We start from the raw sequence: 26,596 nt of genomic DNA, 5'->3' as shown, positions 1-26,596 counted from the left end.
CTCAGCCTGTTACAGTCCTCAACCACTGAGGCACCTGCATGCCTGGCCCTTACCAAAAAGTAGTAGATGCAAGTATGTTTTCAAGTATACTTCCAGTTTACTTTTTATATACTTATCAGTACTATTTTTTGGTAAGGGGGGTTCATGCACGAGAATAATCACATGGTCAAAATGTTGAAGATGACCCTCCTGAAGTAAGTGCGCATGTGATGCAAAGTCATTCCAGTGGTACCCAGGATCTTCCAAAGTGACCTAGTACCAAAACCATCCACTCATCACCTTTTTCTTCCAACCAGACAGCAAGACAGAAAGCACCAAGACGCTAAGGACTTGGACCTTTGTTCTCCTGCAGTGACATGGGCATCACCAACACCTCTGTGCATCCACTGATAAGTCCGTAAGCTCTTTATGGGGTTCCTGAATCGTAGTCATTACATATTGATGCAAAAAGTTAACTTTTTGGCACTAAATTTAAGCTTCGAGTCTCAGTAACAATTTAAAACTTTAGCATCAATTTGAAGCAAAAATGTAAATTATACCACTCTTGCACTCCACTACTTCCCAGACATCTCCTGATCTCAGAGGCCAAGAAAACCCAGAGACCTGAATGGTTGAATAACTAATGTTACACATTTGAATTCCCTGAAATTTATGACAAGTTCACATTTATATTGAGACATTTAGAAGGAAGAATGTTTCTTTGCAACATTGCTGACTGTGAGCACAACAACAAGCAGTTGTCATAGCTGACAACGTGACCCAGTCCTGTGAAGGATTTAGAATACGTTGCCTACCCAGTAGCCACCACAGGCAAAACTGATTTGTGTCTTAAAGAACTGGGGGCACGAGGGCAACCTATTTTATCCGACAAAAGTAAAAAGCTTATGAGTCAGTAAGAGGAAGATCTCCAGAGTCCTAAATAATGAATAATATGCTTTACCTGTAATACAAAGGGGGAAAAAAGGGTGAGAGACCCTGATTTCTTTTGGACAAAAGAGTAATTGCAACCAAATATGGGGAAAATGGCATTCATTAAGTATTCGTATGAATTTGCCTGAAATTGTTTACCGTTTGGAAGGACTCAGTCAGAAACTCCAACTTATCGTGACCATTAGGGCCCCTAAGTAATGTTTGTACCAAACTTCAGAAAACTGAGTAAGTTTTTAAGAAAATCTTATTTTTTTTCAACCTTCTGGGAGGTGGAAGATCATTCAAAGATCAATGAAAATCTTTACGTTAACACAGATTCAAGGAATCTATATGCAGAATTATAGACAAAAGTTACTGAGCAGTTTCTGTGTAGGCTGCTCATTGTCCAGGTGGTTTCCATAGTAGAGAAGCTGGAATCTGCGACTGACTGGGTTGCTTGACGCGAGGACGTTCGCTTCAAATCGCAGAAGCTTCCCTCAGCTAATTCTTGCTCTGGAAGTCTGATTTATGTCTGACTCTTGTAAGAGAATAAAATAGAAGCCACAAAAGCTGAAGTTTTAAACCTAACCAGACCCCTCCTACTGAGAGGCAGACTGCTATAGGCTAGTGACTAAACAATAGCTCTAATTAGCAACTATTGTGCTCTAGTTAGCACACCTAATGGCAGGACAGCTGTCCCTCTAATGATGGGATGGATGCCTTTCTGATGGCTCCCTTGATGACGTGAATCACGAATCACGTCATCAAGGGAGCCGTCAGCATTAAATGGGACAAGAAGTGTGCAAAAATCTCATTTTGTCCCTGGGGGCCCTACCGTGGATTCAGTCGGAAAGTTCAACAATTTATCATGACCAGAAGTCCCCCTCAGGATTGTTTGTATGAAATTTCAGGAAAATTCTCTGAGAGATTTTCCATAAAAATCTTCAGATCGTGCTTCTTATGTGAACCTTTATGGTATTATCCTGTGGCCCTTCGCCAAAGGGACTAAAAACCTGAGGAATCTGGATCTTTAGTCAGATCAAGAATCAACTTCAGGACCGAGTTACAAAATTCTAAATTTCAGCTCCAAACCAAATATTGAGATAAAGAATCAAACTAATCACTTTTTTAAAGGCAAAGTTGAGATAAAGTGTGGAGATTTGTGATATGTGTGGCACATGTGTTCAGAACTTTTTTCATATAAATTCTGCATATAGATTCCTTGAATCTGTGACTACATTTACATGCCGTTAATATTCGGGTTAAGGTCAATATTCGGTTTCTGAATCATTAGGAATAAACCCGTTACATGCGTAAGCAGACAGAGTTACTCCTGTAACAGGGTATATTGGTATCATTTGGAATATTCCCCATCTAAACAGTGACACGTCTTCCAACCGGTGCTTGATTTGGTCTGGCGTTCATGCAAATCCTGCTTTGCGTAACTTTTCGGCCACCTTCTTGTAAATGTCGCTACCTCGGTACTTTCTACCATCAATAAAAGACATTATTCATGTCTTTCACGATACTAATGAAGTACAGTTTTATTACAGAGATTAGAGCATGCCATAGGTATTAAAGGGCACTGCGCTGCGGTGGTTTGAATCATATTTATCTAATAGATTACAATTTGTTTATGTAAATGGGGAATCTTTCTTCACAGACTAAGGTTAATTATTGAGTTCCACAAGGTTCTGCGCTAGGACCAATTTTATTTCACTTTATACATGTTTCCCTTAGGCAGTATTATTAGACGGCATTGCTTAAATTTTCATTGTTACGCAGATGATACCCAGCTTATCTATCCATGAAGCCAGAGGACACACACCAATTAGCTAAACTGCAGGATTGCTTACAGACATAAAGACATGGATAACCTCTAATTTCCTGCTTTTTAAACTCAGATAAAACTGAAGTTATTGTACTTGGCCCCACAAATCTTAGAAACATGGTGTCTAACCAGATCCTTACTCTGGATGGCATTACCCTGACCTCTAGTATACTGTGAGAAATCTTGGAGTCATTTTTGATCAGGATATGTCATTCAATGCGCATATTAAACAAATATGTAGGACTGCTTTTTTGCATTTGCGCAATATCTCTAAAATTAGAAAGGTCTTGTCTCAGAGTGATCTGAAAAACTAATTCATGTATTTATTCCTCTAGACTGGACTATTGTAATTCATTATTATCAGGTTGTCCTAAAAGTTCCCTGAAAAAGCCTCAGTAATTCAAATTGCTGCAGCTAGAGTCCTAACAGGGACTAGAGGAGAGAGCATATCTCACCCATATTGGCCTCTCTTCATTGGCTTCCTGTTAATTTTAGAATATAATTTAAAATTCTTCTTCTTACTTATAAGGTTTTGAATAATCAGGTCCCATCTTATCTTAGGGACCTCGTAGTACCATATCACCCCAATAGAGCGCTTCGCTCTCAGACTGCAGGCTTACTTGTAGTTCCTAGGGTTTTAAAGAGTAGAATGGGAGCAGAGCCTTCAGCTTTCAGGCTCCTCTCCTGTGGAACCAGCTCCCAATTCAGATCAGGGAGACAGACACCCTCTCTACTTTTAAGATTAGGCTTAAAACTTTCCTTTTTGCTAAAGCTTATAGTTTAGGGCTGGATCAGGTGACCCTGAACCATCCCTTAGTTATGCTGCTATAGACTTAGACTGGCTGGGGGGTTCCCATGATGCACTGAGTGTTTCTTTCCTCTTTTTGCTCTGTATGTACCACTCTGCATTTAATCATTAGTGATCGATCTCTGCTCCCTCCACAGCATGTCTTTTTCCTGGTTCTCTCCCTCAGCCCCAACCAGTCCCAGCAGAAGACTGCCCCTCCCTGAGCCTGGTTCTGCTGAGTTGGTGCAGCTCCCCACAGCAGAGAGGGGGGCCGTGTGAGTGGCCCGCTGCTGTGTTTACCGAGCCCGCAGACTCAGTAAGCACATCGGAGGCAGTGAGAGCAATCACGGTGATGCCAACCGGTGCCATGACCGGCCCGCCTGATAAGGACGCAGAACATAATGCGCTGTTTATCTCTGCTTCTGTGGTGTCTGCTGGGTTGTGCGCACCGCATACAAGTAGTTGCCGTACTCAAAAGACCAAGATTCCTTGCGGATAGGACATGCGCAGAACACAAAATATTGTTCCTTTCTATGGGGACATTCCAATGCGCGTTTATATGACCTGATATTCGAGTTAGAAAAGGAGTAACCCAGGGGTCTTATCCGGGTTTTTAAAAACTGGAATATGAGCATATTTGGGTTTTTGCGGATGTTTACATGGCCGTGCGCAACCGGGTTGTTGCTAATATTCCGGTTATGAAAGGGTTATTGGCTGCATGTAAACGTCGTCTGTGTTAACTTAAAGATTTTCATTGACCTTGAATCATTCTAAAGTCCTCCCAGAAGGCTGAAAAACATAAGATTTTCTCAATGATTCGAATGTTAAATCATCATAAATTTGTTTCATCATTCACCAGCAGCAAGCACTAGTTTTCATTAAAAATGTCCAAATTTCAGTCCCTGTCACTTCATTTTAATTTACAAAAGTTAATTTTCATTGTCTCCATTTTGATTAAAAACCGCCAACCTTTAATATTGTGTCTTTTGTGAAAATGTTGAACTTCATCCACAAGGACATTCATCCTCACAATTAAACCATTAAGTCATATAAAGACCACAAGAAGCACGAAGCAGCACTGTATCTTGCTCAAGGGCACTTTGAATTGTTGGACAAATTTAGCTCTAAAATGACCTTTAAACCCTCCATGCTCAGCTTTCTCTACTTCTCTCGTGTTTCAAAACCCCGAGTGAAGAGCGGTTAGCTGCCCAGGACCAGCACAGACAGGGTCAGTGTGAAACGGGACTCTAAAAATGTTTGGGGTTTTTTTACCTTCAAGGTCTGATATTGATTAAAAAAAAAAAAACTGTGTAGGAGTTGAAACGGATCATCATATTGCATTAATCATCACCATGAAACTTTTTAAAGTTATTTCAAATCTGCCCACACTGCAGTGGCCTTTAGATTCTTTCAAGGCGTTGTCAAAAGTCATAAATGAGGTGAAGAGAAGATCAAAGTCAGCGAGTCAAAGCTGAAGCAACATCCAGCATCTCAAACTGGTTTTAAAAGAACGTTGGGTTCTCATTACAGTAACGTCTCAGAGGAACTGTTGTAGTGAGTTGGGAGCTTTTGTTATGAGGGTTCAGTTTGTACTTGTCACTGTGTTTAAAAGTTCACAGAATCCAACACCAGTGAAAACAAAAACACTTCTCTGGGGTCGTCCCTGTCGTATACGACGGCGGAATACAAGTTTTATTTAATGATACACAACTTTTTAATGATATTAGATACAAACTTACTTTAAGTACAGTCCACGGACTTTTGAAGCAGCCCTCCGCCATGCTTATAGTCCTCATAGCAGCTGTGTGATGACGTGTGTAATGTGAGTGTCCAATCGGGAATTGGTTCACCGTCATATGGTTTTCCAATATCCACCCGTAGGGCAGAGCATGCTGTACTGCTTGGCCCGTGAATGTTTGAATAAGCCTTTCTTGCTCCAATGTGTAAAGCACCGTTACGCATATGTGAGAAACATTGTTCTTAAACTGTTGGACTATTTTTTCATGCAGTTGTTCACAAAGTGGTGATCCTCACCCCATCAAGTGAATGGCTGAGACTTTTGGGGATGCTCCTTTTATACCCATGACTGTCCTCAGTTCCCAAACGCTTATTGAGTGTTGTTAGAAGGGAAGGTGATGTAACACAGTGGTAAACATACCACTGTCCCAGCTTTTTTGAAACGTGTTGCAGGCATCCATTTCAAAATGACCAAATATTTGCACAAAAACAATAAAGTTTATCAGTTTGAACATTAAATATCTTGTCTTTGTGGTGTATTCAATTCAATATAGGTTGAAGAGGATTTGTAAATCATTGTATTCTGTTTTTATTTACATTTTACACAACATCCCAACTTCATTGGAATTGGGGTTGCAGATAAAATACATGCAGACACATTAACAGTGAGCGCTATTTTGGAACCAAGATGGCACCACAAGTCACGTGACCAATTTTTTCTCGACTCGTCATGTCGCCACTCTCTCTAATAAAGACACATTAGTTGTGCAATACCATACCAACTTTATTTATAAAGCACCTTAAAACAGCCAGTGCTGACACAAGGTGCTATACGCTACAAACATAATACAAGTTAAAACACAATAAAATAAAACAATACTAATAATAATAATAATAATCATAGGTCATGATTAAACTTCAGCAATGAGGCTCAAAGGACAACACTTGCAATCAACCATCAGAATCAAAGGACATCGTAAGGGATCAAAGATCACTGACCAGGATTAAATATCACTGACCAGCATTTAGCAACCAGGATCAAACTTCATTGATTAGGATCAAAGGACAACACTTATGATCATATGTTATCGACCAGGACCAAAGATTAGTGATTGGGATCAAACATCAGTGATCTGGATTAAATACTGGTAACTGGGATCAATGCTTAGCTATCAGGATCAAAGAAAAACACTTATGATCACATGATTGATCAGGATCAAAGATCAGTGATTTGTATTAAACATCAGAAATCAGGATCCAAGTTTACAAATAGGATAAAACCTCACCAATAAAGATCAAAAGACAAGATTAACAAAAGTCAATCAGTAATCGATTGGAATGAAAGGTGGAGGTGCAGACAGGCGACAGAAAATAAATGATGGCATTTTCTTTGTAAAGGTTTGGGTCACTACGTGGTGCCAGAACAGCTTCAGTTCATGTCAGGATTGAGTTATCTGGCAGTCCGGCGGCAGGATGGAACAAAGAAATTCCCTCATGTGGTGTTTTTGTGTTGGTGGTGGCTGTCCGGCACTTTGATCCAAAGCCGTGAGTATAAAGGATCTTTAAATATGAGTTATGTTTTTCATCCTGATCAAACTGTTCAGTGACACCTCCCAGTTTATTTCACTGCAGGACAAAGATGTCCACAAACAGCAGTTTTCTGCTGATTTTTCAGTGAGGACATGTGGACCCAAACCGTGCCTGCATCTGCTTTTTTCTTGAATGTCACCCATGACTGCTGGGTCAGGCTTCAGTTCCCCCACGACCCTTAACGGGAATAAACCGGAATAGAAAGGAATGAGACCCCGTGTGCATGCATTCCGAGGCGGGATCTGATTTGGGCTGCAGCTTGTGAAGGACACTGGGACCCTGAAGAACAGATGCCATGTGTTCGGTCTGGTCACCTTGTTTTGTTGTGTTTGGGGACCTCCGTTGTGGACTCTGGCGCTGGTTGGGGCGGCTCGTTTGGGTGCTGTGACTGATGAAGCTGAGACCCACCGGTCTGCAGTCGGGGGGATGACAGATGGGAGAGCAGGAACACAGAGTCCTTGAACTGGTCCCGCTGTTTTCTCTCTCTTTGCTCAATGCTTTTTTCCCCTGCAGCACCCCCCCCCCCCACCACCACCACCAATGCCTTTAACTGAAATGTGTAATTTTCTATTTACTGACAGCTTTTCTTAAATCTCCTGTTCTGATATTCCTCTTAATTTCCTTTCCCTGATATTTATCTTGAAATGATTGAAGTCGAGTCTTCCTCCGGCTCCGTTCTCTAAACAATGCACAACCTTTTTCATGTTTGTTTATTTGGTTTTCCTTACTTCATTCTTCTCATTACTGTTTTTATAGTCTCTTTTGTTGTTGCCTACATGTTTGTTGCCCTGCGCTCCAGCGAAGCGTCAAAGCAGGATATTGTTTTCACTGGTGTGTGCCTACGCGACTGTGGACAAGATAACTCACAAAAGACGGGACAGATTTCCTTCAGACACGGTGGGACTATTACTTGGATCAATATCTAGAGGTGATTAGATGTTGGAGGTGTTTGGTCAAAGGTCAATGGTTAAGGCCAAGGAAAACATAGTCCAAAAAAGACCTTTTTTAATATCTCAGCAACCAAAAGCCTAGATGGATGATCTACATATGTTGATCAACAAAATGTTTGTAATTGATTGGCATGAATGAGTTCATAATGAAGTCACACAGAAATCATTCATAGTCAAAAACATCATGACAGACAGATGTGTATTTATGTTTTTGTACATTTAGTGTGTATCGTGTATAGAGTACAGTGAGGCAAATAAGTATTTGATCCACTGTCGATTTTGCAAGTTCAGCCTTGATTTCTCCATGGGAGATTTTCCCAGCCTTGTGCAGGTCTACAGTTTTGTCCCTGGTGTCCTTCGACAGGTCTTTGGTCTTGGCCATGGTGGACAGGTTGGAGTGTGATTGATTGAGTGTGTGCACAGGTGTCTTTTACACAGATAACAAGTCCAAACAGGTGCAATTAATACAAGTAAAGAGTGCAGAATAAGAGGGCTTCTTAAAGAAACACTAAAAGGTCTGTGAGAGACAGAATTCTTGCTGGTTGGCAGGTGATCAAATACTTATTTCATGCAATAAAATGCAAATTAATTATTTAAGAATCATACAATGTGATTTTCTGATTTTTTTTTTTTTTTTTTTTTTTTTTTTTTTTAGATTCTGTCTCTCACAGTTGAAGTGTACCTATGATAAAAATTACAGACCTCTCCGTTCTTTGTAGGTGGGAAAACTTGCAAAATAGACAGTGGATCAAATACTTATTTGCCTCACTATGAATCAGCCCTCTGCTGCCATTAGTTAGTTTTTAAATTCTTTTTCTTCTCTGAGTTCCTCAAAAACTCATGAACCAGTTGATGCATCACTTGGAGAAAAGGTTAAGTGTGGACTGGAATTAAAACCATTCCATTTGTAGGATGGTCTGGTTAAAGAAACAGCCCTGAAATGACTAAAACCTCTGAACTTAAGGCCTTAAAGAAAAATAAATTGCGTAATGTGGCATAGGTTTGCACTCTGAAGCCTTTCTGGGTGACTGTCACTGTAGTCATCGTGTTTCTGCCTGTTTCTTTATCCTTCTTCATGTGATCTCAGCTGTAAACACCCAAATTCAGGTCTCAAAATGTCCCAATGTCTCTGCTCCGACTGTGCACAGATACTCAAACCCACCAAACGTCTGTGTCACGGGATGTGGGGGGTTGAGATCAGAATGTTTTGTTCTTCCCGTCCAAACCCCACACGAGCCTTTATGTAACCCTGCTCAGTTTAATCCACCATGTGACACCAGGACCCCGAACTCCCAAATTCTCCCTGATCCCTTTCAGTTTCAGCTTTTTGTTGAGAAAGCCGTTTCATACTTTAAAAATAAGCCTCGGGTCTTCACTGACCTAAAAATTCCTCTTAAAGCTCTGATGAGTTAGCACGGTTTGAGCCGGCCGCTCACGCTCATAATGTACTTATACAGGCGACCAATGTGCGAACCGTTTCGTGGAACAGTGAAAGTTCACTTTTTCAGGTCAGCCATTTTATCTTAGGTTTGTTTTTTAAGAATTACATTTAATCTAATTATAGTTGTATGAAAAAGTTTGGGCACCCCTGATAATTTTCATGATTTTCCTTTATAAATCATTGGTTGTCTGGATCAGAAATTTCAGTTAAATACTGTATATCATATCGCAGACGAACACACTGATATTTGAGAAGTGAAATGAAGTTTCTAGTATTTACAGAAAGTGTTCAATAATTATTTATACAAAATTAGCCAGATGCATAAATTTGGGCACCCTTGTCATTTTATTGATTTGAATACATTTAGCACTAATTATTGGAGCACAAAATTGGTTTAGTAAGCTCACTGACCCATGACCTCCTTACAAAGGTGAATTAGTCATGAGAAAGGGTATTTAAGGTGGCCATTTGCAAATGTTTCTCCTCTTTGCGTCTCTTCTAATGAGTGGCAACATGGGAGCCTCTAAACAACTCTCAAATGACCCGAAGACAAAGACTGTTCAACATCATGGTTTAGGGAAGGATACAAAAATCTATCTCAGAGATTTCCTGCTGTCAGTTTCCACTGTGAGGAACATAGTGAGTAAATGGAAGACCACAGGCACAGTACTAGTTAAGGCCCGAAGTGGCAGGCCAAGAAAAATCTCAGATAAGCTGAAGCGAAGGATGGTGAGAACAGTCATAGTCAACCCACAGACCTGCTCCAAAGACCTACAACATGATCTTGCTGCAGATAGTGTCTCTGTGCATCGTTCAACTATACAGCGCACTTTGCACAAAGAGATGCTGTATGATGCTGTAATGCAGAGGAAGCCTTTTCCGCATACACGCCACAAACAGAGCCGCTTGAGGTATGCTAAAGCACATTTGGATAAACCAGCTTAATTTTGGAATAAGGTGCTGTGGACTGATGAAACAAAATTGAGTTATTTGGACATAACAAGGGGCGGTATGCATGGCTGAAAAAGAACAGCATTCCAAGAAAAACACTTGCTACCTACAGTAAAATTTGGAGGCGGTTCCATCATGCTGTGTGGCTGTGTGGCCAGTGCAGGTACTGGGAATCTTGTTAAAGTTGAGGGTCACATGGATTCCAGTTAATATCAGCAGATTCTTGAGAACAATGTCCATGAATCAGTGGCAAAGCTGAAGTTGCGCCGGGGCTGGATCTTTCAACAAGACAACGACCCTAAACACTGCTCAAAATCTACTAAGGCATTCATGCAGAGGAACAAGTGCAATGTTCTGGAATGGCCATCTCAGTCCCCAGACCTGAATATTATTGAAAATCTGTGGTGTGATTTAAATGGGCTGTCATTGCTCGGAAACCAACAAACCTGAGATGTTTTGTAAAGAAGAATGGTCCAAAATACCTTCAACCAGAATCCAGACTCTCACTGGAAGCTAGGAAGCAGTTCAAGGCTGTTATTTCGCAAAAGGATGATCTACTAAATATTGATGTATTTTTTCTGTTGGGGTGCCCAAATTTATGCACCTGCCTAATTTTGTTTAAATAATTATTGCACACTTTCTGTAAATCCTATAAACTTTATTTCACTTCTCAAATATCAGTGTGTTTGTCTGCTATATGATATTTTTAACTGAAATTGCTGATCCAAACAACCAATGATTTATAAAGAAAAATCATGGAAATCATCAGGGCTGCCCAAACTTTTAAATACAACTGTATATAAACAAATGTCAGATTTGATGACTTACTGAATCTTTGCTGGGAAAAAAAAATAAAGGAACCCGATTAGTAATGGTGAGGTTAGTTCATACCCATAAATCATTCCAAAGTCGGGAAGTCCTGAAGGGACAGACAGGATTCTGGCAGGTTGGAGATTTTTTTTTTTTTTTTATGACCCATGGTGTGTCTTTTGAAAGTCTGATTGTTTTCTGCAACTGTCGTCTTTTCATTATCGTTTTCATTATCGGATTATCATTTTAGATAACTTTAAAAACCATTATCGGACTAATTATCTTCCGATGAATTGCAATCCGATAACTTTTAGACCGATAACGTAGTAAACCAAGCTGAAGAGCAGCAAACATTTTAAATTTAAAATCAGTTGAGACATACCTGTTGAAAGTTCCCTAAGAGATGTATAGTTCTACCCTCTGCAAACAGAAGCGTGCTAGTTTCAGGAGAAACCCTCTACCTCTACAGGCAAAGAAGAATGATTACAAAAAATAATTTCCTTTAACACCATACTGTTAAGGTCAAATCACACAGTCATCCAGAGGCATACATTTTTAATTTCTGGTTACAAATTTTAAACAAACTAATTTTGGACAAGTTATTTAAAATTACTGTCATGCCTGAAGTTTTATAAAGTGAAAACATCAAATATATGTTTTAGTTTTAAAGTAATGTGCTATTTTTTAAGGTTTTATGAGCACATGCTATGTCCAGCAGTGCATTAACAACAGCATTAAATTCGTGCCTAAAACTCTCGTGAATATATTCTCTGGGTTTATAGACATTGTATTTGCGTTTATTAAATTCCACGCATCTTAAATCAATTTAGCAGACATGGATTATCTGGAATTTTGTTTTGTCAAGTTTTCAAGGCCTCTACTGCCATCTACTGGCCAGTAGTGTTCATGGCAGTATTCGCCCTAAGTACTAAGCAATCTTGGGCACCAGTAGATGGCAGTATTCTATTTATTTGGACCCCGGTTATATCAGATGGTTGTCAAATCAACTTTTTGGCTTTGCAAATGGCTTTTTTTTTTTTTTTTTAACAAATTAAGTTTAAAAACAAAACAACAGCAAAAAAACATTGCAAGACAGCTCTGCGGTGTTTGCACATGCACAGTGCGAGCGGTTGGATGCTTGTAGCTCTTCATGAGCAGGATACAGAATAATATCAAACAACTTTGATTTTCATTCGACCATACGATCGGCAATCAGGAGGTGTTACTCCATGTACACTACACGATGCAGGATGCGCAATTAACCTGAAACTCTGTCCAAAAATTTCTCACACGAATGAAAAATCATCTGAAAAAGGGCCAAAACTCGCACAGTGTAAAGCCAGCATTTATGTGTCAACACAATATTGAGTGCACGTTTACAACATCATCAAACGTGCGCACATCATAAAACGTGCGCACATTCTCTCCACATGCAAAACATTTTGCGATGACACTTCCAGGGCTCCATAAAAATGCTGTTTTTACAAATAAAAATGGAATATTTACAAAAGCACATTTATCTGTAAACACCAACACACGACACACGTCACATTAACGTGTTGGTTTACATAATGAATGACTGAACCAATCAGTGTTTAGCAGAGGCACTTTTACCCAGAATCCTTTGCGATCTGTCTGTGTTTGTTACAAAACCTCAGAATTAGTGCATTATTCAACATTAAAGATATATGTTATATTTTAACTTTGTACAAATACAGAATTGACATTAATTGAGTTATTCTATCAGTATTCACACAAAACCATAAGTCAGGATGCCTTTATTTTTCAAGACCTCCGCCTGACCGGAGCATTGTGATTGGTAAAGAGCTGGCTTTGTGGCTGCTCTCAGTGTGCTGCAGCGCTGGGTCTCTGTTTGGGTCTTTGTCCAAAATCGATCGTGGTGTTAAAACTCAAATTCAGCTTTTAGCAGTTGCAATGTACCAGAGACAATACTGGAATTTATCGGTTATCTTTAACTTCCGATACATTTTTGGGTGGTTCATTGGTTTACCTTTATCAAAGATAACTTTTCAGTTATCTGATTATCTGTATCGAAGTTAATTTTTTGGTTATCTGTGCCCACCACTGATTATCTATGATTGTGCCTATGTCTTGACTGTTTTGACATATTGGGACTTGTACATTTTGTGGACTTTTTGGTCCTGATGGAGGAAAGTGCAAAAAGTCCAACATTTATCTTATGACATTCAGTCATTTCAATGTATTGGGTTCATGCCCAGGCTTTTCCAACACAGCCGAGGCTGTTTGAGGCCTGCACAGAAACTGGAGTCTGAAGGGTGTTTTACAGTCAAAGTTATTGTATCATCATTGCTGATCTTGCTATCTGTGGGTACTGACGGGTGAGAGCAATTGTTGGCATGCTGTTATAGAAAGTCGTGTATTTATTTGTTCGTTCCCTATTATTCAATAAGGCGGGTAACAGTGAACTGAATTGCCCCTCGGGGATAAATAAAGTTGTCTTATTCTGATTCTGATTCTGACACTGCTCCAAATAAACAGGGGGAGGGTCCAGTGGTTCTAACCTCTTTATTAGACCTGTTCAAAATGTCAAATGTTACAAAATCTTTTGGCCACATGTTCTTCCACTAATAAAATTCAAGATCTGTGCCAAATTTTATTGTAATCGGTCATTGTTTAGGGGTCCCCTACAAAGCAACAATTTTCCCCAAACAAGCAGCGTAGTAATCCAGTAATCCCAGTAATGTTCTCCTCGGGTGACCAATCAACCAACACTTTTTGCGATTAGAAGCCATCACATGTACCTGTAAAAGAAAAATAATGGCATCAGAGTCTTCTCCCATTAGGGTGACGTTTAGAGGTGGGTGGATCCATCCTAGTATCGATAATATCGATACCAGTGCTGGTATTGATATTGAGCGATCCTCGTTTAAAAAAGCTCAAGCTTTTTTTCTCTCCTGCACGCACTGACTGCTGCGCACGCAGATTCATCAAAGTCTACTCTCTGTAAGAGCAGCGCTGCGCTGTGTCACACAACACAGAGCAGCACACCCCCCCCCCCCCCCGATATTTTGTTGTTGCGCTGTCACGTGGCCAATTTTGGTTGTGGTGCGTTAATTTGTTGTATTGTGGTTTGTCAGCCCTGTACCTCAGGAGATTTTGTTTTAAGTTGTGTTGACGTGATATTTTTAAACAAAAATGTTGATTGTGATAATAAAGTATTTTGTTGTCACGTACAATGTTTGGCGAAATTCTATCCTAGGTCTTTTGGATCCTTTGGATCTATGAAGCTTAAATATGAAAAACTATCGGTATCAATATCAGCGATACTGGGCCTGCATTTACTTGGTATCGGCTCAATACCAAAATTCCGGGTATTGCCCACCTCTAGTGACATTGCCTTGCCAGCAGAGGTAGAGGAAAATGTGTCACTCTGGGGGACCTCTAAATCTTATCTGATTGAGTTCAAATTTGGTCTGCACCTACGAAACCCCAAGTGGAACAAAAACAACATGTGGCCCGAAGTCTCTCACATCTTTTATTTTTTCACTCTATAACATGATCAACCCTACTCTTTATATTATTTCATGGTGTATATTACAACTCCAAACTGACTTTAAAGTTCACAAATAAATGTAATACTTTCAAATAGGTAACAAGCCAGATCCAGTTTTGTTCAATTTACAAAAATAAAAACATATGATTCTGTTAACATACACCATTAATCACCTTTAATTGTCCTGTTGTTGATAAATCTGTTGAATTGAAAATCATCAAATAATGGAAATTCACCATAATTAAATGGGCTGTTTTTTTTAATTTGTCATATTTTTTTAGTATTTTTCTGGTATTTATATTTATACTTTCAACTTTTTTACTTTCACTTTTGATGCTCTGTGTGCTTCTTACCCTGTGTGCTGCTATACAGTGCTGCTGGAACCTTAATTTACCTGAGAAAGTATTCCCAAGGGATTAATAAAATTCTGTCTAATCCAATATAATCTTTTGTAACATTACTTAAACTACTTTAGTGCAACATATAACCTGCCATAAATATAAAAACAACTTCAACATGCTGTTGTTAATCCTAGGACTAGTGGATCCTAGGAGTAGTAGGAAGTTCCTGATAAACAGGTAACATTATGAAACCATGGTGGTAACTGCATTATGATCAAAGTGCTTTATAGAGATGCCTCACATTTACGCTTTCATACATGGACTGACATCACTACACGCTGGGAGCAACTTAAGGACCTTAGTGATTTTCCGGTCTGACAGGATTTGAGCTGAGGATCCTCTGATCTCCGGCACGTCACTTTCACCATTTCACCAGTAATTTTCCTCGTTCAGCTCAGAAAAAACATTGCAATAACTTTTTCATTTGGGTTTCTAATTAAGGGCTTTAAAGTGCCTTTTTCCTGAAGCTCTCAGCTCTTTCTCTGGAGCATTACCGCCTTGCTTACTGTTCACAGACTCCACAGCTGCTACTGTTTGATGGCTCCAAGACTTTTGGGAATGACGAATGTCTCGCACTATTGCACACCAATTTTGTCACAATCAGATGGACTAATTAGCCCCGAGCTTGGAAATAAGTGCTGGTTTGGAAAAGGCACAACAGTGCTAAGAGATAAAAATCCCTTGCATGAGGTACGAGCACATTGGGAGGTGGTAGTCTAGAGCAGTGTCTCCCAGTCCTGGTCCTCTGGATGCAAAAAGTACTGCACAAGTTTCATTTGTCCCTGAACTCATCAGATCAGGTCAGTCAGGTCTGTTCAGTGAATCAACAGCTGACTGAGCTGATCTGCTTTGATTTGCTCAGAAACAAATGGAAAATGTGCAATACTTTGGGTCCCAAGGACCGGTATTGGGAATCATTGGTCTAGAGGTTGAAGTGGTGGGGATGAAACCAGAGGATACTTTGATCAACTCCCTGTCAGACTGAAATATCGTGAAGGGCCCTTGGGCCAATGTCCCTTGTTTTACTCGCAAACAGGGCAACAGATCTGAACTGGCCGTGCATGTTGATTTGCCACAGGTTTTATACCAGATACCCTTCCTGATGCAATTCCACATAACATGGAGAATTGGCATGGTGGTCTTGAACTGAGAACCTTCTGCTTTGGAAACATGCACACTTAACCACTTGGCCACTACCCCATAGGTTCATAGGCCAGTACTGTGAAAAAGTTGCCCCTTGACCAGTGAACAACCCTCATACAAAGCAAGGGACGCTACACTTAATCCAACTGATGTCAAATCATTCGAAGGCTTTTGTGGTACTTTTGCTTGATGCAAAAATCGTTCAACTACAACTTGGTGCAATCCTGTTAAAGGTGATGACACAAGCACAAACAAGCCTGAACAAACGGCCTGCACTCGAAAGAGTTAATGAAAAACTCAGTCAGTTTTTAATTAGCAGTCACCCCGTTCAACATGACAAAGGACCGGGTGCTTGTCCTGATCCGTCTACATAGCAAGTTCAGACGCCAGCCGAGAACCTCAAGGTCGCCACTGTCTCATCAATTATATAGAAGAAGCAGATGGCCAGATTTGACTATTTCCTCCAGAGAGCCTGCGAGGCGTGGCATGGCAGCCGAGCGCAGGCAGCGGCACTAATACTGAGAGGGAATGTGCTGGCGTGAGAGGTCCTCTTCTCATTACAGTCCGGGTCTTTGCTGTGAGTTGGAAGCGAGCAGAGAGTTACAGGGTTTAGCGTGTGTCGGGCGCCTGCACCCGGAAAACACGGGCACATTTCCAACCATTGAGCTAATTTTTATGGAGTGAGGAAACACTTCAGCGCTGCTCTGCCGGAACAGTGTGCAAAGTTAAAGTGCAAAAACACTGCTGCAGCAGCTCAGCTATCAGCTTCTGAATGAGTCTGGGCAAAATTCTAACATTTGGCCTTTTGGGGATTATTTGAACATTTTGCTTGAAGACAACATCTCTTTTCTAGTCTAAAATGAAGTTTTTGCCCCAGCACCAAAATTGTATTCAACATTAGGACCAACAATCATTTCCATTGGAGGACTTTGGATGTCTAAATTACAGCCCTCATAATCGATCACTTCAGTAACATAAAGACATCTGATCTCCTTATACATTAAAACCACAACAGCCTACAGGTGGACCCAGCTCCCTGAGAGCAGCATTTTATAAATGCTCTTTCACCAGATGAGAAACTCTGGATGCATAATGAGCTCAAACACGACATTTCCTGATGCTACAATCTTGAGTAAACTCCAATGAATAAAGGGATAAAGTAGAGCTTCCTTACTTTCCAATGTTGTCACACTTGGGAGGACTCTAAACCTTAAAAGTCCTTGATTGTAGATTAATAGAGGACTTGATTGAAGGTGTTGGGGGATCTGACAGATTTTATTCACCCATGCCAACAGGCATGTTTCCCATGTGTAAGTCACATGACTTGTCCCTCCTTGAGAAAATGGTGGGAATTTGCATGTTTGCATGTTTAATTGTCATGGCAATCCCTTGTTGGTAAAGAAAATTGTCTTTTGATTAGTCAATCTAGAGATGCCTGTGTGTTGGTTTAATGCGGGAGTGTTGTTGCATGCCGACGCACACACAGCCCTCGACAGATCCTTTGGCTGGTCCAATGGCTGGGAAAACCCAGACGATCTGGGTCTGAGGACCTGCTGCACCCTTCATCCACCTTCACAGCTGTTGGGTTATAAGCCATCACCTACTCCATTTGTTCTGCCATTCAGGACTTCTTGTTTCGTCAGAGCCCAGTGAGCCATCTCAGGTTCAGGATTTCTGTTGGGCCTTCATGGTTACCGTAGCGGCCATTGGGCACACAAGGTCCCCACCGAATTTTACCCCAACAGGCAATCCCCTACTTGATCCATTACCAAGGTGTCATGACGTGGACAAGGGTGGGGGTGGGGTGGGTGGGGGGGGGGGTTGTTCATTTATTATTATTATCATCATTTGTTTTAACTTCCACTTCCACTTTCAAAAAGTCTCAGCATGTACCTTATAAAGTGCAGTGAGTGAATGAGTAGACAATTAAATGAGTCCATCTCTTGCATTTTAACACCACAACTCAAAAATTATAAATGCTGTCATCTTGTAACTCAGCAATTTAGAATGGCACATATTGATGATAAACATTTTGGATATGTTGTTGATAACAGTCTAGATAGTTCTTTTCATCTTTTGTCCAAAGCACACCTTGACTATTTGGTACAAAAAATATCTGCAATACTGATTTATCTATCCACAATACATGTTTCCACTAGAGCCCAACCGATATGGATTTTTTGAGGCCGATGCCGATAACGATATTTGGATGAAAAAAAAAATGCAGATAATCGATAAATCGGCTGATTTGCAAATAGCCAATAAATCAGCCGATATTATTATTATTTTTTTTAATGAATAAAATGTTCTTTTTTTGACCCTTAACAAAAAAGGTATGAGCTAAAACCTGAAGCTTTGTCTTCATATTGATTAATTTTGCAACAGAGAAGAATTTTCAAGTTCAAAAAATGAAAAAATGCAATTGAGCAGTTAGGGGGCTATTCAAAGGGCCAACTAGTAAGACATCACTCCTGAAATGATCTTTGCCATATCACGTGAGGTAAATCTGCCCTACGATTGGATTTTAGAAACCCATGTGACGGAGAACCCATTCCAATTGGACACTCACATGTGCACATCATCACACATCTTCTATGAGGAGTACCAAGATGGCTGACAGTGGATCTGCAGAGTTAACTTTTTCAGCAAAAAAAGTTTCTATCTCATATCATTAAAAAGTTATTTACAATTGAGTAAAGCTTGGTCCCAGCCGTCGTATACGTAATTCCCAGAACCCTTCCGGACGACCAGTGAATCTGAATGTTTCACCTCTTAGCAGTAAATGAAGTTTCTCATGCTAGAAATAAGGTCTACACAATGTGGGCTTAATAAAAAGCGTGACCGCTGTACATGACACCAAAGAACTTGAAACATCATTGCCAGGCCTAGAAGGTGTGGTGGAAAAATTGAAATATCATGGTCTTGTTTGAAATTAGGCAACTTTATTATAACAAGCTCTGTACAGAGGACCAGAAGCAACAAAGTATGAAAGCAGGCTATTGCCTTGACAAAGAATGTTTGTCTGTACAGTAAGGTCCTCTTATTGTTGGCATGTTCTACATTCTGTGGTCAAGAGCAAAGATCAATCAGGTATCCCGATAGCTACAACAGTTATCCCCAGGAACAAACAGAGCCCCAAAAGAGGGTTAATCAGAGGATGTCTCAGGTGATAAAGATCACTCAGGTAGACATAAACAACATACAAACTCTGACCTCAAAGTAGCCATAGACCAAAAACACAGGAGCCTGATTAACCCCCAGAATAATCAAAGACAGAACAACAGTGACATCCAAAAACAATCAAAGAGGAAGGTGATCAAGGATAGAACCACCCAGACATTCCAACAGAATTTCCATTACAAAGGCAAACCAGTTGACATCATTAAAACTATATCATGGATGTCTAGACCAAAGACTGGTCTCAGGTTTAAACAGACTTTAATGACTTAACACATCAATGTTCCATTGTAAAAATGACATCACTTAATTTTTAAACAAACCATCTGTCCGGGTAACACACGCTAACAGGCGTGTCTGTCGAAATCAAGTGTGTAGAAACATCTTTCAGGTCTGCAGATGGCTGCCAGCTTGTTTATAACTCAGCCAACACAGTGTTCCTCCAGGAGAAAGTCAATCTCATCAACGTGTGTGTGTGTGTGTGTCTCATCAGTCTAGACAGTGTTCTCCTCCCCAAAATTAGAAATTGAAGACCGTGACATTCAGGCATCATCGGCTAAATTACCAGTAAATCAGAGCTGATGATCTGATAGAGAACCCGAGCTGCAACACCAGCAATAAATTGACCAACAACACAGTGATCCAAAATCAATCCAGTGTCATTTATGGAGGCCAAAACCTGTTCTGGTGGGATTTTATCCTGCAAACGCCTTCTGTCCTTCATCAACTAAAGTACAAAGCTGCAAAACACAAAACTATAACAAAAAAGTGAAGTTTTGAATGCTTAAAAATAAATAAATAAAACAAAACAAGCTTCAGTTTCAGATCACTCCCACTTAATGTGTTTGGATGCTGCTCCCCACATGGTTGTGCTGCTGGGCATGTGCTGCATTTTTGCAAGGTCAAAGGTAATATTACTGCTCTTTTAAAAATTTAATACAAATCAGATTGCAACAAGTTGAGTGTTGTGGGCATAAAATAATCAGTCAGTCTGAGTGATGCTGGTCATCACCTTTAAGACACAAGTGTGTCAAGTGTTTGCAGCACTGTTGTTGACTGGTTACACTGAAAAGTGAGAGGTTTGCTGGCGAGGACGTGTGTGGGAATTCAGCAGACAAAACACAGACTTAAAGATACTGCATCACTGAAAGTGTAGTAACTGGATGAATATCTGCTGGATCCACCTGCTATGTATGAAAAGTGTTCACTGACCATCATCAGAAGCAAAATACCTTTATTGTCATTCAGCTAAATACAATGAAATTGGTTAGCAGTCCTAAAGAAATTTGTACCAATAAATCTATTAAAAACAATATAGAATACTGATGTATATACACATCGTGCATGTGCATAACATGCAGCTGCTACAGCTGCCTTTGAGATAGACCGCATTCACAAATTCAGAAATGAATGAAAGTACAGAGACCCATCGGCTGTAAGGCTAATAAAGGTAAGTTAAAAACTGTTCAATGAGACTGGAAATGTACTCTTTGTGCACTGTGATGCAGATGATTGAGTGAGTTTTTTCTGTTCATATTGGAGTTTATAATCAGTGTTTGTAATGTGCTTTTGGATCAAAACCCAGATTGTTATCTTAATGATGTATCAACAATCAATGTTTAACACTGCAAAATCCTGGGATCAGTCCTTTAAAGGTTTCTGCTGGACAACTGTTTAATCATTTGTTTCAACTGTTTCTCACCAAAACAGGGGCCACCAAAGACATGGGCAAGATGCTTGGTGGGGAGGAAGAGAAAGATCCTGATGCTCAGAAAAAAGAGGAAGAAAGACAAGAGGCACTGAGGCAACAGGAGGAGGAGAGGAAGGCAAAATATGCAAGAATGGAAGCAGAGAGAGAAAACATCAGACAGGGAATCAGGGATAAGGTAAGAATGCAACAAATGTCATAACTGTACTTGTCCTTCACTTTGTCAGTCGAAGCAGCTTGTGGAGAAAACACACAACCAAAATTGGAAACAGACACTCAGAGACCATTTATTATACTCACATTATATTGGTCAAGGCTGCAGAGAAATCATTCCAGCAATCGCTGAATGGGCAGCAGAGGTCAGAGTCCAGCATAGGGACAACACATCTGTCCTACAGAAGACATCCAGTTAGACATTCACACTAATCTGCATATCCAAAGAGAGTCCACATAGACACAGAGGGAACTTACTGCACTTTATATATTGTGTTCAAACCCATGACCTTCTGGTTGCATACTGACAGTGCTCACAACTGCACCATGAGATGAAATGACTGGTGGAACTGAAAATGTACTCAGCATGGTGCTAATCACTACACATTATTGTTTATTATCACTATTCTACATATTTTTTGTAAATACATTTTTCTTAATTCTTAACTAGCGCATTCAAAATGACTGAAGTTGAGCAAAGTGCTGAACCAAAAACAGAAAATGGGGGTGGACAAAAACAAACAAACAAAAAAACCACACACCACATTCAAAATAAAACATAAAAACAGAATAAAATAATAAAATATGACATTTTGAATTTGAAGTGGAGTGGAAGAATAGGCTAAAGAACCAAGGTTTCAAAGAGGAATTAAAAGGTTTCAAAGAGGATTTAAAATAGCCAGTGATTTTGGACAAGCTGCTCCACAGTAGTGAACCTAGGCAACGACCCCAGTGCAGGGAACCACAACAAAGGATGGCTTGAACAGGTTTTATTGTTCTCAATGATAACTGACAGCTAATGGCAGAGACACGGCATGCATGAGGAATGATAAAAAATAAATAAATAAACACGCTCGGTTCAGGAACGTGGTGATCAGTCCAAAACATGATGGTTATAATGCATGAGGTGGTGGCCAAGTGGTTAATGCACTTGGTTTCAGTTCAGAAGGCTCCAGGTTCAAATCCCACCCCTGCCACATTTCCCCATGTAATGTGGAGTTGCGTCAGGAAGGGCATCCGGCGTAAAACCTGTGCCAATTCAACATGCAGATCCACCTTGGATTTGCTGTGGCGACCCCGAGTGCAAACAAGGGAGCAGCTGAAGGGACTTACTTACCAATTAAAACAGGAAATGCAGAAGACCAAAACACAGAAGTTAAACTAACAGGGAAAACATCACAATAACAGCAGGACTAATAAACATCTCTAAATGATACAGAAGGGAAATGACCAGAACCACTCCGAATAACATAATATCAGATCAAAACAGAACTTGAGCCAAAATGTGACCTACAACAAGTAGTGGAGCAGCTAGAGAAGGTGAATGTTCAACTTTACTCTTAAATCTGGACCTTGGAACCACTAAAAGCTTCTGGTCAGAGGACCTATGCCTGGGAAAAGACACCCAAAATTTTGCAAGATAAGAGAGTGTCTGACTGTTGAGTCTCCAAAAAACAAACAAAGCTTAAAATAGATTCTAAAAGGAAGTGGTAGGCACTGGCAAGACTTCAAAACATGGGAAATGTGGTCTTGTTTGCGTATTCTCATCAGAAGCCTTGCAGCAGCATTCTGAACATTTGTAGTCAGGTCAGGGAAGAATGGCTGATTCCCAGGTAGCGGGAATTACGGTAATCAAGTCTTCAGGTGACAAAAGCATGAATCACGGTCTCAGAGTACTTCAAAGAAATAAATGGCTTAACTTGAGAAAAAACCCTTTGCTTTATTTGTTTGTGTCTGTCAAAACTCACCCACAGTTTTAACTCAAAGTTGATATCAAGACAGTGCAATATAGACACTGGGTGACATTGGGAATTTGTGTTTGCCCATGTTAAATATTCATATAGAAAATTCAAGACAATGCAGCCATGTCCCTCTGTGCACACCTGATCCCATCACACCTCAGTAGTAGGGCCTGATGAGTACTTGGTTGCGAGACCACGAGGGAACACCAGGAGCAGTGAGCAGGTTTCTCCTTGTACAAAAGGAGTTGTGACAGGAAGGGCATCCAGTATAAAACCAACCAAAATCCCAATGCAGATCTGTGCTGGATCAACTGTGGCAACTCGGAGCAACCTGGGGGCAGCCAGGGGGACGGGGTGGGGCGGAGTCCTTGAAATTGTCCTAAATAGTGCTAAGATAATTGGTCCACTTAAGAATACACACTTAGGACTGACTGGTATTAAAGCTAAATTTTCAAAATAAATCCAACAATAAGATTAGATTTGAATCCATCTCCCCTTTTTTCCAAATATTTTTGTTCATTTTGAATAAAATCTCCATTGTTGATAAAGTATCTTGCTGCTCAAACTAAAGCATTCTTTGATATTTTCTTGCGTGGCCCTTGTAAGACAGTCATTGGTATTCAGGGACCAGTGGAACCGTCCAGTGAGTCTCAGCAAATACTTCTTTTTGGAACGGTTGCAATGGAAGTTAAAGTGATGTGACAGCACATATTTAGGAAACATTTGATTGTTGAGTGTCTGACTCAGCATGACTGTCTTCACTTTGAATAACAAAGGCTTTTGTTTCTGCTGAACATGTCTGAATGTTAGAAATTCATGCCGAGCAGCAGAAAACAAACAAGAGGGCAGGAATGAGCTCATTGGGATAAAGAGCTGGGCATCTGTTGCGTTAAGTTTACCAATTTTTCCTGGGTTGACAATTGTAGATCTTGTATTATATGGTTGTACCAACCAGTGAAACTTGTTCACTGGTTGGTAATTGTTTATTTTGTATGTGTGGCTGAATGTTGAAATTGACATGTAACCTTGCTGCCTGTCTTGGCCAGGACGCGCTTGTAAAAGAGATTTTTAATCTCAATTAGACTTCTTTTCTGGTTAAATAAAGGTAAAAGAAAGAAAAAAAAGAAGATAGATGTCTTCACTCAACAGCTCATCTCTACCTCAGCATTCAAGCTGAGTTCACACACACACACTCTGCCTGCCTCCTCACCCTGCACTCCAGCTCCACCAGGATGGGCAGGCCGTTTCCCCTCAATGTGGATCAGTTACATGTGATTATGGTTGGAAGATGTTTTTGACCTTTATCTGCGGTGAGTGCACGCATTGTAGTAAACGGTATTGCCACAGGCCGGCTCATAGCCCACGACAAGAAAAAGGGGAGGCAAGGTTTAGGCCAATTAAAATACCCATACTATCCATCTGTGGCCTTGAACAAGACACTTCATCTACACTGTCCCAGTCCATCCAGCTGTAAATAGGTACCAGCCTTGCCAATCCAGGATGAAGCATAGACTTTCCTCTGCTTCATGCTGTGGTATCACGTGATACGTACTGGCACCACTGGCCATAAAAACAAGTCAAGTCTGGGAGCATACACTGGTATTGTGTGTCATTGCATTCACCACACCATGGAACCACCTTGGCTCCTGGATGGGAACCACCCAGGCAGCCAACCGTTCCACCCCACCTCTCGAACCTGACCATCTTTCTGCTGCAGCAAGGTGAACTGTGGGCATTCCCTTGGTCACCTCCAGTTGCTATCATGACCTGAATAAGTAACCGTTCGTTTGATACAAAGTCATTCTGTTGATACCCAAGGATCCTCCAAAGAGACATGGTGCCAAAGACATCCACTCATCAACTTAGGGCACTAGTTAGCATTCAAGGGTCACAGCTATACAGTGTGACAGGAAGCACCAGGGCCTTAAAGACTTAGACCTTCATTGTCTTGCATCACCAAACACCTCTGGCATGACTCCATAAGCACTTTCCAGGCATCTCTTGATCTCAAAGATCAAGGACCCAGAGACATGAATGTTACTTCCAAAATAAGTGAAATTTCTCCTTCACCACATACAGATACACATCTGGTGGCCAAGTCTAGGAAGTGAACGAATGTCTGAATCTCATTCTTGACCAAGGGCAAATGTGAACCCAGACACTCCGATTCCTCTCTCAGCTTCTTATAAGACAATGCTGTGATTTTTGTGGGATCATTGGATTCCTGGATTGCAGTCCCGTCTAGAGGGGAGTCACAGACTCCCCTCTAGACGGGACTGCAATCGGGTTGTGTCTGCTTCACACAACAGAATCCAAAGAGAAGCACCAGCACTGACAGTGCCCAGGATCTTCACAGGACTGATAAAAATACCCACCTGATTACAAGTGGCCTTGTGTTTTCTAAGATATGGCCACTGGGCATAAAAATGACAACTGCATTGAGTAAAAACTAGCAAAGAAACGAGTGCTGCACTGCGGGCTGCTTTGGCTCAATATGTGATTTGAATCGATCATTTTCCTGTCAGTTGTGCAATTTGTTTCTGCACGACCTTTAGCAAAAATATGTTTCTGAAGCATACTCATGGGGAATTTGTTTAATTGTTTTGTTTGTTCCAACAGTCACATCGTGGATGAAGATTAAAACGGTCTAGATAGATAGATAGACAGACAGATCGATCGATCTCCCTGCCAGAGCTTTAAGAAACAGTCATTTGTACTTTCAGGAGAATTGTAACTGAGGGCTTGATTGATTGATTGATGCAACAATGTCACATTGACTAAAGTCAAAGTTTTAACTTCATTTTTGTCTATATATGTTTAATGAGCAATGAGAAGAGGTCGATTGTGAAATTGCCAAGAAAGCTGCAATCACGGGCCTTGCTTAAACAGATGCACCAGCTGTTTTTCACCCTAATGACCCAAATTACAATTTAGTGCTTGCTGCCCTCTAAACATACTCTTGATTTAATACAAGTCTGTGTTGGGACACAGGGTTTTGTAAGCTAATTGTCGGTACTGTCTGGAAGACTTGCTGAATGCCTCAGCTAAGTAATTAGTGAATAAAATATCCTGACAGGTCAAATTACAGCCAGCTGAAGATAAAGCTTTTATTGTAAATAGAGAGAATCCAGTTCTATGCAGTCCATCAAACACACATACAAACATGCAAATGCATCTGTGTGAGTGTGGAAGCATTACATTTTGTCCCACTGACTAAACACTGCAGAACTCTCACCTGATAATAGAGGATTTTGATTTCTTGTTGTGCAGAATATTTTTTTATCCATTACTCAAAAATAATAATTTTGTTTTTTTTCCCCATTTTCCATGCATTGAGGGAAATTAACAGACTTATTCTATGCACAAAAAGGGGTATTTCTCAGATTTGATCAAATCCATGTTTATGTGCAGTTAATCTTTGCAAAGATAATCCACCCACCTTGCAGGTGTAGCACAACAAGATGCTGATTAAACAGCATGATTATTGCACAAGTGGCACTTGGAGCTGTTACAATAAATGGTTGTTCTAAAATGTGAAGTTTGATCACACAACACAGTGATGTCATATGTTTGGAGGGTGCAACTGGCACGCTGACCTGTTGCAAACTGAATGTTCATTATACATCAGCCATCTCGGATGTCCTTCCTGAGAAATTGGCAGGATGTCCAAC

At 40.4% G+C, this 26,596-nt stretch overlaps 1 protein-coding gene across 2 annotated transcripts in view; it reads left to right on the top strand.

Annotated features, from left to right (window-relative positions):
* LOC117520872 (complexin-2) overlaps window positions 1–26,596 on the top strand; it is a 142,629-nt gene that overhangs the window by 111,358 nt on the left and 4,675 nt on the right. The window contains exons 1-3 of one of the 2 annotated variants that reach the window (XM_034182204.1): window positions 5,094–5,107; window positions 15,640–15,650; window positions 20,973–21,148. In XM_034182204.1, the coding sequence (XP_034038095.1) occupies window positions 20,987–21,148 (162 nt within the window). In that variant the 5' untranslated portion in view covers window positions 5,094–5,107; window positions 15,640–15,650; window positions 20,973–20,986. Of the gene's footprint in view, window positions 1–5,093; window positions 5,108–15,639; window positions 15,651–20,972; window positions 21,149–26,596 lie in introns of those variants that run through there. The other variant, XM_034182203.1, reaches the window with a different exon arrangement.

Source organism: Thalassophryne amazonica, chromosome 11 (genome assembly GCF_902500255.1).
Source record: "Thalassophryne amazonica chromosome 11, fThaAma1.1, whole genome shotgun sequence".
Classification (NCBI taxonomy): domain Eukaryota; kingdom Metazoa; phylum Chordata; class Actinopteri; order Batrachoidiformes; family Batrachoididae; genus Thalassophryne; species Thalassophryne amazonica.
Note: the sequence above shows the minus strand (reverse complement) of the source record. Positions and strands in the feature narration are given on the sequence as shown.